Genomic DNA, 17105 nt, shown 5'->3' on the forward strand with positions numbered 1-17105 from the left:
TTCTTCGATGTCTGTCATCCCGTCGTCTTCTTCATCGTTGTAGGCCTCTCTAGAAGTCTGACCTTCTTCACATTCCAGTACGCAATCTTCTCCTTCATTGTCCTCCCTTTGTTCTTCTTATTTTTCTTTATTCTTGAATTCATTGGCCAGTAAGTAATTATTGGCCACGACAGGAGGTAACGTACCGAACTGGATAGTAAGGGGCTGATCTGGATCTTCTCCATCCCTTCTGTCCCGCTCATACTTTGATCTCTCAGAAGAAGTTTCTTGCAGTTCTTTCATTGATTCATCTGTACCGGTCTCTTCACTATCTTTGAGAACATTTTGATTGGCTACCTTGAGTAGTTTAGGTGCTTGAGGATGTGACACTCCCTGTTGTTGCCTCATCATTCGTCCATAGTTTCGTTGGAAACGCCTTTGTTGAGTTCTAGTCATCTCATCAAAGGGTACTGCTCTTCCTGCATTATACTAGAACAAATGCCATACATTTGGCCGACGAGGTTGCGGCCTGAATGTTTTCCCATTATCTGCTGGCCTGAACTGCCTCTCAAAAGGAGGTCCTCTATAGAATGATGTACCTCGCCCTCTACCAGGCTGAGTGTTTGGGAAGAAAGTAGGGCGATGGGGATGCTGCCATATCCCTGGTTTCTCCGTGTTTCCACTCACTTCTCTTTTACATCTTGCACACAAGACGTCTTCGTCCTTTTTTGGTTATTTCCCCTTGATTCGTTCAAAGACACTAGGATGTGGTATAGGATCCTCTTCTCCATCATCTATGATTAACTTGAATTTTGGCAACTTGTTTTTGAAACCAGACGTCACCATGTTCACTCAAAGTGGCTATGGAAAAGGATTTTCACCCACTGCCATCTTTTTCTTATCGTCGAACGTAATTCGTCCTGATTCAATGGCATCCTGCAATACATGGCCAAAAACCAAGCAATTGTTAGTCAAATGGGACCATGCATTATGCCACTTACAATACTTTTTACCCTTAATTTGTTCAGAGTTTGGCAATTTATGCTTATCGCTCAACTTTATCTGCTTATCCCTATATAATTTATCAAATATAAGGTCAGCTTTGGTTACATCGAACGAGAACGTTCTAGCCTCTATGTTTTCATCTTTCATGGGCTCATCTTTGCCCGATGGTTTAGGCTTAGCCATTATAGGACAAGTATACGTATCTCCTTTGACCAGTTCGGCCAAACACATTTCGGCCTGATCGTATGACTCGTCGCTGATTGTATGAACGTTAAAATTTAGATCTTTGTAATAAGTCTCTTTACTAGAATTTTTCATATGCTCTTCCTCTCTTATCAGTCGTTCATACCTAATCACATTCGCACTCAACTGGAAAAGATCAGGAAATTCCTTGTCCTGAAATTTCTTTTTTAAATCAAAGCTCAAACAACCTTGAGCGATTTTGACAAATTCTTTTTCGGGCAGAGGTACAAAACACTTGCTTCTTGCTGTCTTGAACCTTTGGAGAAAACTTTCTGCCCATTCGTTTGGCATTTGACGTAGATTCGCCAAATCAGCCAAAGTGACTTCAGACTCAATTTTATAAAACTGAGTGTGAAATAACTGTTCCAATTGTTACCATGTTTGAACAGAGTTCGCTGACAAGTTGATGAACCAGGAAAAAGCTACTCCTATTAATGAACTTGGGAAAAGCCTCATTTTATGGTAATCAGTTACATCACCACTTTGCAATGTGAATTGCCCTATGTGTTCTAGAGTAGACACCTCTCCTAAACCGGTAAACAATGAGAATTCTGGCACTTTATACCCTCTAGGCCATGGATATGCTTAGTCTACCCAATCAGGATATGGCTTTGTGTAAGTCGGCCTAATGACAGGACGCACCCAAAAATCTATTTGATCCTGTACGATTTCCATAATCTGATTCCTCAACATGACGTTGGGGTCATATGGAATTCCTACAGGTTGGTTAACCGGTTGATTTGCATGAGGCCTGATGTTTGGTCCTTGATTGGCAACAAAGTTACCATAATTAGGGCCATTACCAGTAGCTTGAACATCTATTCCCTCATTAACATGTGAGGTATTCTGTCCATTGTTTAGGACATTATCTCTTACATTTGGATTACCCCCCAAGTTAGGCGTACCACTATCATTGTTCTGATTTGGCACTGCACCACCCCTTTGGTTTGAAGTAGAGTGACCAGAAAGTGGTTCTACCCCTTGATTCGGATTTAGGACTGAGGGATTATATCCCACAATTGTTCTAGTTTGAAAGTGGTTTGCAAGAGGCATAACCGGTTGACATATTTGGCCTACTAACTTATTCATTATTTCGTTCAAAGTGTTTAGTTGTTTGGCCATGTTGTTATAATGTGCATTCCCATTTTGGGTAAATCTTTCCATATTATGAATACTTCGAAGATTTAACTGTTCAACGACATCTTGTGTGAGTTCTCCAAGTAGTGCACGCATGGTTCGAGGACTCAACTCTGTCATTGGTTCGTAACGATTGTTATTGCTCTGATTCTGTCCATCTGTTCGTGGAAAGGCATGCTGCTCCTCATATCACTCGATCACAGACTGGATTCTTCCCTAACTTGCTGCTTCCTTATCGAATCTCTAAGGCATATTGTTTCACCTTTTGTATTTTCAACACCAAACACCACTATCCCACTGGGCGTGCCAAATTATTTCGCGCGGGTTTGTCGCTAACAATTAAAAAGGGATCAGACGATTGTGTAAGGGACAAATCTCTTGAGACAAAGTCCCAAAAATGAGTGTTCTTTATTGGCTATGACTTTACAATCGGAAACTAAAAACAGAATGCCTCCAAGGGGCGCAAGCACATGAGTTACTGAAAGAAGCGTTTAAATCTAAACTAAGAAATTTAAAATTACATGTTCTCTGTTCGAGAGTTTTTTTATTCGGACCCTTTGCTCTATGTCTTTTCTTCCTTTTATACTCCCTAGATGATCTCTTTGTGATCAACGGCCTAAAAACCGCTTGATCGTTCTTTAACTGCCCACTTTCCTCGTAATGGCCAACTTGTCATGGAACTACCTTTTTAACTGCTGCCATTACTCTTTGTCGTTCAACCATTTTCGATTGAATTTCTTGAATCGTGGAACGTGATAGGGCTACTTAATAACTGCTTTAATAACTTCCCTTCTTGATAACCATAACACTTCATGTTTGCTAAGACCTTGGGCAACTTGCAAGTTTGGGCGATGGTGTTACCGCATTCACGGGCCTTCCTATTTGGGCCTTCATCCTGAATTGTCTGATTGGGCTTCATTCTTTGAGCTATCTGATTTGGGGATCATCCAATTGGGCTTCATTCCTTGGGCCGTTCGATTTGGGCAGAATTTTTATGTGTCAACAGCTACGTTTTTTTCAAACTGAGGCAAATGATTCACAATTTGAAACACAAGACCCAAGGGGCAAGGGCATAAGAACTTATTGCGTAAGAGCTTACTTCCTTCATAGATACAGAATAAGGACCGTGAGTGCAATTTTTACTATGTTCAGCAATTAGCGTATTTCTGTGGCTTTGGATTGAGAAATAAAAGTTGTGGGGGTTTTTTCATTTTTTGATTTCCTTTATCTAAATCGGTATTGTGGAATCAAAAAAAGTCGATTACAAGTTATCTTTATGATCTTATTTCTCTGCATCGAAAAATTTCAGTCACCTAATCATAGACTACAAAGAAGTAGCCAACTATATATCATAGTTTAGGTCGCGATGTTATTTCTTGGTATGGAAGAAAGTACGATTACACAATCATACAGGTCCACACTATCCGAGTAGTATAAAGCATTTTGCTGTCTAGATGGGGTCTTTACATGCTCTATAGAAAAATTAGCTATTTCCACGTATATGTATGAGAGAATACTTGACAAATTTCCTTCATCTTCACATCTTCTTGATGCATATTTGCTGGAAAATACCCGATATTTCACTTCATCAAGGTTGTAGTCGACAGATCTTGTAAGTTGCGCTTTTCATCCAACTACTTCCAACGAGCTATATGTTATAAATAGAGGAAGAAAGAGTGGTACTAATAATGCAAAGATGATAATACCAATACTATAAATAGAGGAAGAAATACTATATTACCTTAAAAGTTGTTTGCATTTATGCTAACCTTATTGATTAATATATTCATAACTTGAACCACACTCGTTTAAAACCAATAAAAATGAAGAGTTGAGGAATAAACTGAGCTCTCATGATTTGGATATTTTGTTTATCAAAATATTTTTAATATGATTAAATCACAAATAGTCTAAATCATTGGAGAAAAAACTTGAGGGAAAATATAATTGGAGGATCAAAACAGTCATTTGAGGGCAAAACGGTGCTTTATAGTCCAACTTAAATTATTTATGGGTCATTATATTCACACCACAATTTTTGTTAATAACACTACATTTTAATTGCAATGAAGATCTCCAATTTTTGGTCGTTTTGGCAATAGTGTCTCTAATTCTTTAATCATCGCATTCATATTTTGATATTTAATTAATTACCATATCTTCTATCTAATTACGATATTTGCCCAGATATTTTGTTAGCTGGAGGAAAATAGTTTTTCGAATTTTATGTAAATTTGTATTTTATCTTGCTTATACAATATATTAGGGCAATAAATAAAACTTCAGGATCTTTGCAGTTTATCGAACTTTTTGTAAATTTGTATTTTATCCTGCTTATCTAATAATATGTGCTAATTAATAAAGTTTGATGATACAAGTATGACAAAATAACTTAGAGATATAAGTGCAAAAATAAGCAAAATTTAAGGATCTTTATTGCAAGTAAAATATAGTATAATTAACAAAAAGTATGATGTGAATGTATCACCCATTATTTATAGTTCATGGGGATAATTAAATATTATTGGGCATTTTTTAATTTTTCTAATTATAGAATTACAATTTTGGGTATATTAGGGAATGATACAATATCAATCAACTCGATCACCTTAGGAATTGAAGCCAACATAACAAACCACCCTTCAATTGCCTTTCTTCGATCACCATAGCACCTTAAGTGATACTTTATGGTGAGAATTGCTATCAATAAATGCTAGAGGATGAAGAGCAAGAACTGAGCTAGGCTTCCCTCCCTTTAGTTATGATTTTCCAGGATAGATGTCTTAGGTATATGAGATTTTCAATCTTTTCACTATTTCGAGACACATGTCGCTTCACTATTGAAGGGCTTGTAATAACTTTATCATTCTTGATAGTTCTACTATACATGATAATTACTCACTTGGTCAGATTGTTACTTTCACAAGATTCTACAGAAAACCTTTCTCGAATGCTCAATAACCCTTTTTCACCACGTGGAGCTCTCCCTTCGCTGTCACGTGGTCAAGAGGTTATTTATCTTATTTCAAGGGGACAAGATACTTGAATGTTCACATTCCAAACAATTCTAACCAAATGGGTTCACTTTTAAAGGTTCAACTCATTGGCTGAGACGAGTCAATCTCCACCATGGATGAATTTCGCAAGTCCAAAGTTGTAAAATAATTGTGAAACAAAAGGTTCGTTTTCATTCATCCTAATATTTGGGTTGAATCAAACATCTATTAATTTAGCTAGCACGAAAATGAACACGAAAAAACGGAATGTGGCAAAGAACGTGAAAATATTACTTTTTAAAAAGTCAAAAACAAAAATCTACGAAGGACGGGTGACAAACAAATCGAGCTGCACGTGGCTCTGCTAGTCCAGGCTCCATCCATAAGCAGCTCGATCTCATTTTGAGACTAATCATGGATCGAACCAATTACAATTTATTTTTACAATCTAGCTCGTGGACACGTCTTAGACTCATGGGCCAGGTTTAACAACATGGACCGCAAGTTGACTTGTGGCTCATGGGCTACTAATTGTTTTCCTTTTGACTGTTGGCGGGCAACCAAAAGGCATATGACCATTTGGTGCCAAGGCAAAAGGTCTAATGTCCAAATTTAACTTTTTTTTAATGAACATATTTTTTTCTATATAAATTCTCAGTTCACTTCATTTTTTACACAAATATCTACACTGATTATGTTACTTCAAATTTACTTAATTGAGTTATTTATGTTCAATTATCATATAAATTCAAAATTTCTACCTCTTCCTTCCATATATTATTTCAAATGGCATCTTTGAATCAATTTTACCCCTATATATACGAATCTCACATGATAATTAGGCTAAAAAGTCAGATCTAAATTCGTATCTAGGGTAGAATTGGTTCAAAGATGCCATGTATTTAAAGAAAATATATTCCATAAATTGAATCTTGCACAAAGAATTTTGAGTAATACTATGTAGCCTTATTGGGATTGCAACCCAAATCTAGATGGTGCTAGATGATATGTTAAATGAAATGTGGACTAATTTAATTTCACTTATCATTAAATGCCACATCAACGTCACTTAGATTGGAGTGCAACTCCAGTAGAATTAAATAGCATTACTCGAAGATTTAATGTATTTAAATAGTTCAATAGATGCAGAGTTTCGGATCCAAAATAAAGTGAACATATGAATAGTTAGAGATTTTCAAGATTTGATTTCATAATTTGAAAGTGTAGCTCAAGTTAATTTTCTTTAATTTTTTATTTTTTTTAAAATGTACAATTTTAACTCCATTTATATTAAAAATAGTTGATCCCAAGTTTGATAAAGGAGGAAAGTTTCAATTTTTTTTTATTAATTTATAAAAAAAGCCAGGTCATGGGTCATGAAAAGATCGACTCCACTAATAAAAATTGAAAAAGCTTCAACCTTTCAATTTTCAAGATTTGATTTCATAGTTTGCAAGTGTAGTTTAAGATAATTTTCTTTAAATTTTTTGAATTTTCAAAAGAATAAATGTACAATTTTAACTCCGTTCATATTAAAAATAGTCGATTCCAAATCTTAAAAAAGAGAAATTTTTCAATTTTGTTATTATTATTATTATTATTATTGTTAAAAATGATCCAGGTCATGGGTTCGTGTTTCTAAGGGATTTGATTCCATACCTACTTGAATCAATTAATATGCAAACTATGTTTTATTGTCATATTCCCCTATTAGTGAATTTCCTCAAAGTAATGCTATCCATCACAATTAGTGTCAAACATCATTTTAGGTGGCAATTATATGACATTTGATGATAAATTCATTTAAATACAAAATTACATGATTTATTTAATTAAATCTATGAAGTGTGATCATAAATACTGATGCTCTAGCATCATTGGAGTAGGTTGGCGGAGGGATTGCCAAATAGTCGTTGGAGCAAACGTTGGAGTGATAGCTGGAACAGTAGTTGGAGCGGCCACCGAAATGATGGTTGGAGCCGATGACTGTCTCCGGTGGAGATATGGAGGGAAGGTGGTGTAGTGGGGTGATAGGATGGAGTTGGTGAGGTGGCATGGATGGAAATAATTAATGTATATTAAATTATATTTTAATATTTAATAAATTTATTTATCACTTGATTTTTTAAATATTTTAATAAATTTATTATTTATGAAATGCGATGTTTAAAACTAAGAGTTATGTTAAGATCCCAAATATAAAAGCAAAGGTTTAAAATAACAAAAGAAAATACATAAGAAGAGGGGTTCAAGTGCCACATGGAAAGGATTAACATAAAAAAAGCCCAACACCTGAAGCCTAGAAAGGTGGGCTTAACTCCAACCAAACGCCTGAAGACAGACGCCGACTCCCAAAGATACTCATTACCTAACTCCAAGGATGACAGAATAATTGATGCAGTTCCTTTGTCAAAGGTTGAACCCCAACTTTAGAGGCCCCCACTGACCCTACTCTGGGCCATTGTGGAGGAGGTAAATCACAGGATGTGCCTCCCAGAAGCCAGGGTGGAGAGCACATGGATAGGTCAAGGCTGTTAACCCATATGGTAACTCTCGCTTGCAACAAAGCCAATTCCACCTTGCGGGGAATCGAACTCTGCACACTGCCGCGATGCAGTTCCTTTGTCTTGACATCTTCAGACTTCCCATCTATTTGATTTTCTTAGAATCATATTTGGCGGTAAATGCAACATATTTTATGTCATCAAGGCTATAGGCAAAGGATCTCCTTGTATATAGCCTTTCATTTAGTAGCAAACTCCAAGGGTGTATTATTACTATGTGCCACATCACTGATATCGCCAATGAACCGAAGAAACGTATAGAATTATGCGAACTGCCAAAACTTGCCAAAAGTCCATAGCTCAACGAAAGTAAGACCAGAGTTTTGTAGAGAATAAAAATCCTTGGAATAAATGTCAGAAGTGCACACGTTCCAGATGCCAGATAGAAGACGTGTGTTAAATATTGAATATGCAAGATTGCTTCCATCAGCAGGAGTCAAAGCAGCTTGACATGTAGAAGCTGCAATCAGCGCAGCCACAACTAGGATAGCATTACGCATACTCCCCGACAGTCCCAATTGCAGGTAAACACCCAATTTGATATGGGTTTCATAAAACGAGATTCTTGAACTCAAATAATCTTCACAAGTGGTATCCTCGACAAGTGATGTACCATGCTTAGCTCGTGCTCGAATTAAAATTTGCCTTGCATTTTCATTTCCAGGCTCTAGGATATCCATGGCTGTCTTACCTTCGAAATTCTTGTCATTGATATTTACCTTTCCGATTAATAACTCCATAACCTAAACCCAAAAACAGGTTATGTTAAATATACATATTATTGAACAACAAAAGTGCTTATTAAACAATAATACCAAACGGATCTATTGCTCTGAACAATATATGCTTGAATGAATGGACATTTAGTCAAAGCAACATGCCTGATGTTGGTTTGCTAATGCTGCAAGATGCAGCACGGTGTTTCCTTCTGCATCTCTACATCTCAGAACTTCTCCATTACCAGCCCTCATAATCCAACCAATCAAAACCTTGAAAGCTCTAAACTTTCCTCTTCTGACAGCAATATGCACAGCAGTCTCATCTCGAATAGTAAAATCCTTGATTGAGGATGGGCATTCCATAAGAAATTTGATCAAAAGATCTACTTTTTCTGTTTCCACCACATAATGCAAAGGAGTGATTCCTCCTCTCCCTGGGACACGAATGAGGTTTGGATCATGATTGACAATCCGCTCCACAGTACTGGCATGTTCATTATGCAAAGCCAAGTCCAAGGGGCTAAGGCCATCAAGGTTCAACTTCTTCCCCAGTGAAAGCTTTAGCCTCAAGATTTCAAGAGCAAGGTCGGTACGGCCTTCACGAGCAGCATTGTGAAGAGGTGTTTGAGCAAACGGCATCTCATTGGGGACTTCCAAGTAGTCAGGATTGGTGCTAATTGTGTTGTACAAGGCAACGATATCTGGATGTTGAGCAGCATCCATAGAAGTTTTGTTGAATGCAAAGCAGAAGCAAGATATATACTTACTGTAAGCTTTAAGCTGAAGTCACAGAAAGGGTGATTTTTTTCTAACAGCCTGGATTAAATTAAAAACATGAACTTCCCCATCGTTGCCTTTTATTCTGATCATATTGATATCAAACACGTTTTGTATGCCACGCAAAATCCATAATTTTCTCACCTGCTGTTTCCATATCTTTTAAAAGAATTTCCTTCTTTAATGACTCAATATTCCATTACCTGAGAACACTTTTACTTTCCTTGGGGGAAAAAGTTCCACGGGGATGCGGAGCAAAGACAAAAAGACAAAAATAAGACAGAAATGAGAAAATACAAGTTTAACGTGATTCAACAAATCCCCGATGACCACATAAACTTTAAAACCTCACAATACATCGTTTTTTCTTACTTCATCAAGTTTACCTTACTCTATTTTTTCCATATTTCTCACAAATTTTTTCTCTCCTCTGTCATGCACCACTTTGCTCTCTAAAAAACTTATTCACTGCTGAAAGAAAACATATTTGAATGTAAATCTGCACTCCAGCCATGTCTTTGACGAGTGAAATCCATTATGTATATTTAATTATTTATAGCATTTGTCATTGGTGTTAAGTAGTAGTAGGTTTACCTTTTCTAATTAAATAGAAATCCTTTTACGTTATTTCGTGGTAGAAACAATTTCTCTAATCAACGAGAATAATTTTTCCTATATTTCAATATACTTATTTCCACCTTTGATTTATCGCTTGATTACATAACTTTAAGAGAATTCTTATTTTGTCTCATAAATTTTAATACAACTAATTTGAATCATTCCGAACAACAAAAGAAATGACTTTTTTACCATGAATTACTTGCCACAGATGTAGTGGCTTTATGACCATTAACCAGTCTCTATTAAAAATTAATTTGTCGACATCATTAAAAAAGGAAAAAAAAAGTTCCAATTCTGTTTGTTATAGTCTTAATCACTGATTTTTATATATTTGTAATTTAGGTCCACAGTAATCACTTTCCAAACATGCTATCCAGTACAATGAAAGCGGAAGTTTCTTGTGTCTTTTTAGGTTTGTGGAAAAATTTTAAAAGTAGAGGTCCCATTTTCACTAACCTGGCAGTGGTTGGAAATTCAACAGGTTGACGGGGGCAATAACTTATAATAATGATTTTAAAGATGAATGTGCGGTTTTATATTTCACCTACGATTGCACACCGCACAAGAAGTTTCTGAAGTTGATCGTGAATTGAATTTGTAACAGGGGTTTTTGGATCGACCTTAGTCGAATGAAACAAGCAAAACGCGTTTTATAGTCACCTTTCACTGTTTATGAATTTACTGAAGATCTTCTTCGTATTTTCTCGTATGAACATTGAACTTTCACTATTTATGAAGGATAGTATATAGGATCGGTAGAAAGATTTGTGAAGTCTGAAGAACGTAAAGGCTGTAGAAAGAGTAGCTGCTAAACCATGAAAGAGTGAGCCCTAATTCGACGGTCAAAGAGTTTTAGAAAACGTTTTTGGTTGAAAAAAATGTGAATGAAAGATCCCACTGAATTGAATTGTACTGACTCGATCCGAGCTCCCTTATTGAATTGCTCATTCAATGAGCATTCTCAATATTATGCCTACTCGACTGGTGCCTGAATAGGAAGTCTGAGTCCCCTTTTTTTTTTTGTCTATAGTCCGCAGTCGAGATAGCTGGAAGTTCTCCAAAAGTATGAAAAGTTGGAGGCGAATATTGTATAATTGTTCGGTTTTCCGCAATTTTCTCCATTCCTCTATGTACCTGAAAACTCTCCCACTTTCAAATGTTGGGAAAAAGTTCCTCACATAATTTTTTAAAATTTCTCACCCTTTTTTTCTATCCTCTCTCATGCACCACTTTTTTTTTTCTCTCTCTCTCTAACACACTTTTTCAATGTTGAAAGAAAACCTTTTTGAGCGTAAATATGCACACTGGTCGTGTCTGTGACGTGTGAAACCCGTTGTTGAATTGTACAAGGTAATGATACCTGGATGTTGAGCAGCATCCATTGAAGTGGAATAATGCTGTTTGCACTCTGGCCATGTCTGTGATGCATGAAGCCAGTTGTTTATAGATATTTTAAAAATGTAACTTTTATGTTAGATGTGACTCGATATGATAGTTGAAAGTTTATATATATATATATGTTGTTGGGTCACTTGTCCCACCCACTTTCTTCCATAGCTTGTTAGGAAGAATTGTCCAAACTCTAATGCATTGGTTATTTCCAAAATTGGCCACAAATTTCCAAAATGATTTCATCAGAATAATTCTTTTCCTTCTTATCCAGAGTTTCTTCAGAATAATTGGGCATATTTTCCGTACTGATCTTACATCTTTTGGTAGGTCATATGCACCAACGATAAAAATTTCAATCATTTTGTGCGAAAATTATGATTATGTGATCTAATGTGTTGTGCGATTGTGATTCCCAATAACAAAATTGTGACAGTCCATAGTTTTAAGTATGCACGTACAAGTGTCTACACGAGTCTATAGAAAACTATCCATATGTGCACTGATTTTTATTACGCTGTGTGATTGTAACTTATAAGGTTGTATATATATGACAAGCATTCATGAACACGTGACACTATTTTTTGGTTTCATGTCTCTTTGAATGTGACCTAAAACACATCTTATTGAAAATTTTGACTTCATGCGAGAATTGTGACTCAATTTAAGGCCGAAGGCTTAGTTCAAAACATAAGTATGAAACCCTTGATCAAGTAATACATACATATATAGTTTTCGAAGTGTTTTCAAGAGTTTGAGCTTCGACCCGATCATTGTCTATTTTATAGGGGAATTTGGCCATTTGGCCCAACTAAACAATATATTTGATGAAATGACCTTTGACCAATAATAAAAACAAATAAAAAATAAAAAATATTTTAGTTGGCAAAATGACAAAATTCTCCTTTAGTTGTTAACTTAATGTCTTCAAATTTTTTATCATTTCCTCTTGTCATTTTTCCTTCAAATGCACCTTAGAACCCTAATTTTTTTTTCCTTTTGAAAATAACATCTTCTTCCCCTATTCATCTTCTTCAATTTTAAGTTCTCAAAATTACATTCACTTATTTTCTTCTCTTCAATCATATTTGAACAAGAGTTTGGTTAGCATACATTTATATAGAAAGAATGAAGAAAGATGCTCTTAGAAATTTCAATGAAGAAAGATGCTCTTAGAAATTTCATCCATGTTGTATTTTATTATTAAATATAGTTTTAAATAATATTTAGTTGGTATTGTTTGCGTATTTAGTATGCTTTTTGCGTTATTTGCTACCATTGGATTTAATAACACTACAATTGCTATCTGAAATATAGAACACTACTCCAGTCGTTATCTGTAAAATAAAACGACACTACAGTCGTTATTTGCTATAGTTTAATTTTTTCAACGAAATGACTCTAATAATGGACTCACTAACATATATAACACAAAAATATTGACTAGTTACAAAGAACGATTGAAACGACATAATTTTTATATTATTGAGATGGTGAAAATACAAGTTATCAAATTTATATGTGTCGATTAAGTTAATAAACATATCTATCAATTTTTTTGTGTGTCATGTACATATTACAATATAAATAAGTTCCAGTATTATTTTTCAGGAAAAGAATGGACCGTAACTACTTATACTCATATTTATACACGTAATAGTACAAGTGTCATTTTTATGTCCAATAACGACACAAGTGTCGTTACGAAATTTTCGCCTACATCCGATTTTTTCAACAAAACAACATTTAATAATGGACTCCCTAACATATGTAATATAGAAAGTTTGACAATGTCATAAATAACGTAAATGAGTTCCACTATTAGTACTCAGAACATAGATTTTTGTAGCTGCTTTTACTCGTGTTAACATATATAATCTTTGTTTGAGCCTCATTTTTCATCAAAATGCATTCTTGAACAATAATTTGATCCCATTTTAACCACGCGTTCTTTAATAAAATATTATTACTCACAAACTCAAAAATTCTTTTATTTTTTAACCATACATTCCCCATTACAACACTATTACAAAATTCATTTGTTAAAAAAAACAATGGGGAGAGGGGGGCTCAATCAACCCCATAATGGCACAAGAGTTGTTTTCATATTAATAATGGCATTTGTGCTATTTTGTTGATTTTTCCTATATTTTTGTTAATATCTTTTAAATTAAATATTTGCGTTTTAATTATACATATATCTCTAGTTTGTTGTTGTTTCATGATAATGGCATATGTTATGTTATTATAAATATAAGCACCTATGAAAATAATATAAGTACCGTTACTGAACTTATAAAAGAAAGATGAGAACGATATAAGTGTTTTCATGTTTGTTACAAAATTTTATGAGAACAGAGCAAACATCATTACTTAGATGAAAATATGTATGATTCATTAGGTGGTCCAATATATGAAATTGCTGTACTGGAATAAAATTAAAATATAGGAAAAATCAATAGAACGGCACAAGAGCCGTCATTGAAATGAAAATGACCCTTCCGTTGTACTATCTATAAATATGAGTTGAGAAATATGCTCATTAATTGTTAGTCTAGCATTCCAATGATAGCATAACTACCATTATGGTTATAAATTTAATTGTTCATGAGAACGACACTTGTGTCGTTACTAAGACGAGAACATCACTTGTCTATGGGAATGATACTTGTATCGTTATTGAGATGAAAACGTTTATGAGAACGGCACAACTATCACTATATTTGATTTATAATTCTCCATGAAAATGGCACAAGTGCCGTTACAGTAGTTAAAAAGTCCCTAAGAACGATATCAATGCCATTATTGAGATGAAAAATTCTAAGAGAACAGCACAAGTGACAAACATAAATATAAACTTCTATTATTACTATGAAAACTGTACAACTTAGGGTGGCCAAATATAAATGTCGTTGCGTTGAAAACAAATGAAAATAAAGGAGAAGTCAACAGAATAGCTCATGTGCCGTTACTGGTAATAAAATGGCACTTGCGCCATTCTGTTTATCATTATGAGTTTAAGCAACCACGACCTGTCCTTGCCTTGTGAAATAATAAGTTGAATCCATTCAACTTGCAAGGGAGATATGTCATTTAAAAAAATTAAGAGATATGCTCATTACTTGTATTTCGTTGAAAATAATAGAATCACTTGTGTCGATATTGAGATGAAAAGTTCTAAGAGAACAGCACAAGTGCCGTTTAGAGGATAAAAAGGTCATTGAGAACATCACTTGTGCCATTACTAAGATGAAAAGTTCTAAAAGAACGACACAAGTGCCGTTGTCTAAACATAATTTTTCCATGAGAACAGCACTTGTACCGTTACTGTAAAGAAAACTACACTTTTGTCGTTCTACTATAAATACGAATATAGGCAGCCATGATTCATCCATATGCCAAAACTCATTTCAACTACAAGATGGATATGCCGTTTACAAAAACTGGGAGATATGCTCATTAATTATATTTTCTAATGAATCAATACAATAACCTATGATTTCTCCAACTCGATATTGTATAACTTATATCAATTCAATTGTTCTTTGTACATGATCAAATGTTCTAACTTTCTTAAATTAGTGGATTCATGTTTGAGGTCAATGCGTTGGAAAAGAAGCAAAATATTTATGAAATCAATAGAACGACACAAGAACTGTTAAATGACACTTGTGTCGTCCTGTCTATAAAGATGAGTATACGTAGTCATGACCCATCCATGTCCCAAAAATCAATAAGTTGAACTCATTTCAATTGCAATATGAACATTTCGTTTACAAAAGTTGAGAGATGCGCTCAATAATTTTATTTTCTAACGAACTGATATAATAACTTGTGATTTCACCAACTCAATATCGTATAATTTATGCCAATTCAACCGTTCCTTGTCTCATGATCAACCTTTCTAACTTTTTAAAGTTAGAAGATCTAATATTTGAGGCTGTTGCATTGGAAAAGAAATAAAATATTTAAGAAATTAACAATACGGCACAAGAGTTGTTAAACGGCACTACAATCTATGTCAATTCTACCATTATTCCTCATGTAATTAATAATTCTAATTTTCTTATGTTAGGAGGTCCGATTCTTGAGATCAACGTTGTAGAAATGAAGCAAAATTATAGAAGAAACCAACAGAATGACACAGGTGCTGTTAAACGTCACTTGTGTCGTTCTGTCGATAAACAAGAGTATGAGTAGCCATGAGCCTTCCAAGCCTTGATATTCCATAATTTGAACTCATTTAAGTCATGAGATGGACATGAGGCTCACATAATTTAGGAGATACTCTCGCTACTTTTATTTTTCAGCGAATGTGGATGGTAACTTGCGATTTCACCAACACGACATCTACAATCTATGTCAATTCTACCGCTATTCGTCACGTAATCAATAATTCTCACTTAATTATGTTAGGAGGTCCGATCCTTAAGATCGACGTAGTGGAAATGAAGCGAAATATAAGAGAAACCAACAGAAAGACACATGTGTCGTTAAACGTCACTTATGTCGTTCTGTCGATAAACACGAGTATGAGCAGTCACGAGCCTTCTTGACCTTGATATTTTATAATTTGAACTCATTTAAGTTGCGAGATGGACATGATACTCACATAGTTTGAGAGATACTCTCGTTACTTTTGTTTTCCAATGAATGTGGATGGTGACTTGTGATTTCAGCAATGCGACATCTACAATTTATGCCAATTCTACCGTTATTCATCATGTAATCAATGATTCAGACTTTCTTATATTAGGAGGTCCGATCCTTGAGGTTGACGCGGTGGAAATGAAGCGAAATATAGGAGAAACCAACAGAATGACATAGGTGCCGTTAAACGTCACTTGTGTCGTTCTGTTGATAAACACGAATATGAGCAGCCATGAGCCTTCCAGGTCTCGATATTCCATAATTTGAACGCATTTAAGTGGCGAGATGGACATGATGCTCACATAATTTAGGAGATACTCTCATTATTTTTGTTTTTCCAACGAATGTGGATGGTGACTTGTAATTTCACCAAAGCAACATCAACAATTTATGTCAATTTTACCGTTATTCGTCACGTAATCAATAATTCTCACTTTCTTATATTAGGAGGTCCGATCCTTGAGATCGACGTGGTGGAAATGAAACGAAATATAGGAGAAACCAACAAAATGACACAGGTGTCGTTAAACGTCACTTGTCTCGTTCTATTGATAAACACGAGTATGAGCAGCCACGAGCCTTCTCGACCCTGATATTCCATAATTTGAACTCATTTAAGTCGCGGGATGGACATGATACTCACATAATTTGGGAGATACTCTCGTTACTTTTGTTTTCCAACGAATGTGAATGGTGACTTGTGATTTTACCAACGCGACATCTACAATCTATGTCAATTCTACCATTATTCGTCACCTAATCAATAATTTAGACTTTCTTATATTAGGAGGTCCGATCCTTGAGGTTGATGCGGTGGAAATGAAGCGAAATATAGGAGAAACCAATAGAACAACGCAGGTGCTGTTAAATGTCACTTACGTCGTTCTATCAATAAACACGAGTATGAGTAGCCACAAGCATTTCAAGCATCCATATTCCATAATTTGAACACATTTAAGTCGCAAAATGGACATGATGCTCACATAATTTGGGAGATACTCTCATTACTTTTCTTTTTCCAATTA

The 17105-nt window shown here is 35.0% G+C and overlaps 1 protein-coding gene across 1 annotated transcript; it reads right to left on the bottom strand.

The window, feature by feature from the left end:
* Positions 1–8547: 8547 nt before the first annotated feature.
* On the bottom strand, positions 8548–9642 carry LOC111406974 (ankyrin repeat-containing protein BDA1-like). The gene is made up of 2 exons (XM_023036323.1): positions 8802–9642; positions 8548–8667 (listed from the first exon to the last, which is right to left on the bottom strand). Exons 1-2 carry the CDS (start codon positions 9364–9366, stop codon positions 8630–8632), a joined length of 603 nt encoding a protein of 200 aa, XP_022892091.1. The 5' UTR covers positions 9367–9642; the 3' UTR covers positions 8548–8629.
* Positions 9643–17105: the final 7463 nt, after the last annotated feature.

Source organism: Olea europaea, chromosome 12, assembly GCF_002742605.1.
Source record: "Olea europaea var. sylvestris chromosome 12, O_europaea_v1, whole genome shotgun sequence".
Taxonomy (NCBI): Eukaryota; Viridiplantae; Streptophyta; class Magnoliopsida; order Lamiales; family Oleaceae; genus Olea; species Olea europaea.

What these genes read in the sequence shown, in the direction of transcription:
- LOC111406974 (XM_023036323.1), bottom strand. Translation starts at nt 9,366, where the DNA reads ATGGATGCTGCTCAACATCCAGATATCGTTGCCTTGTACAACACAATT. An exon ending in AGCAAACCAACATCAGGCAT is followed by an intron (nt 8,668 to 8,801) that starts GTTGCTTTGACT and finishes TTTTGGGTTTAG; the next exon opens with GTTATGGAGTTATTAATCGG.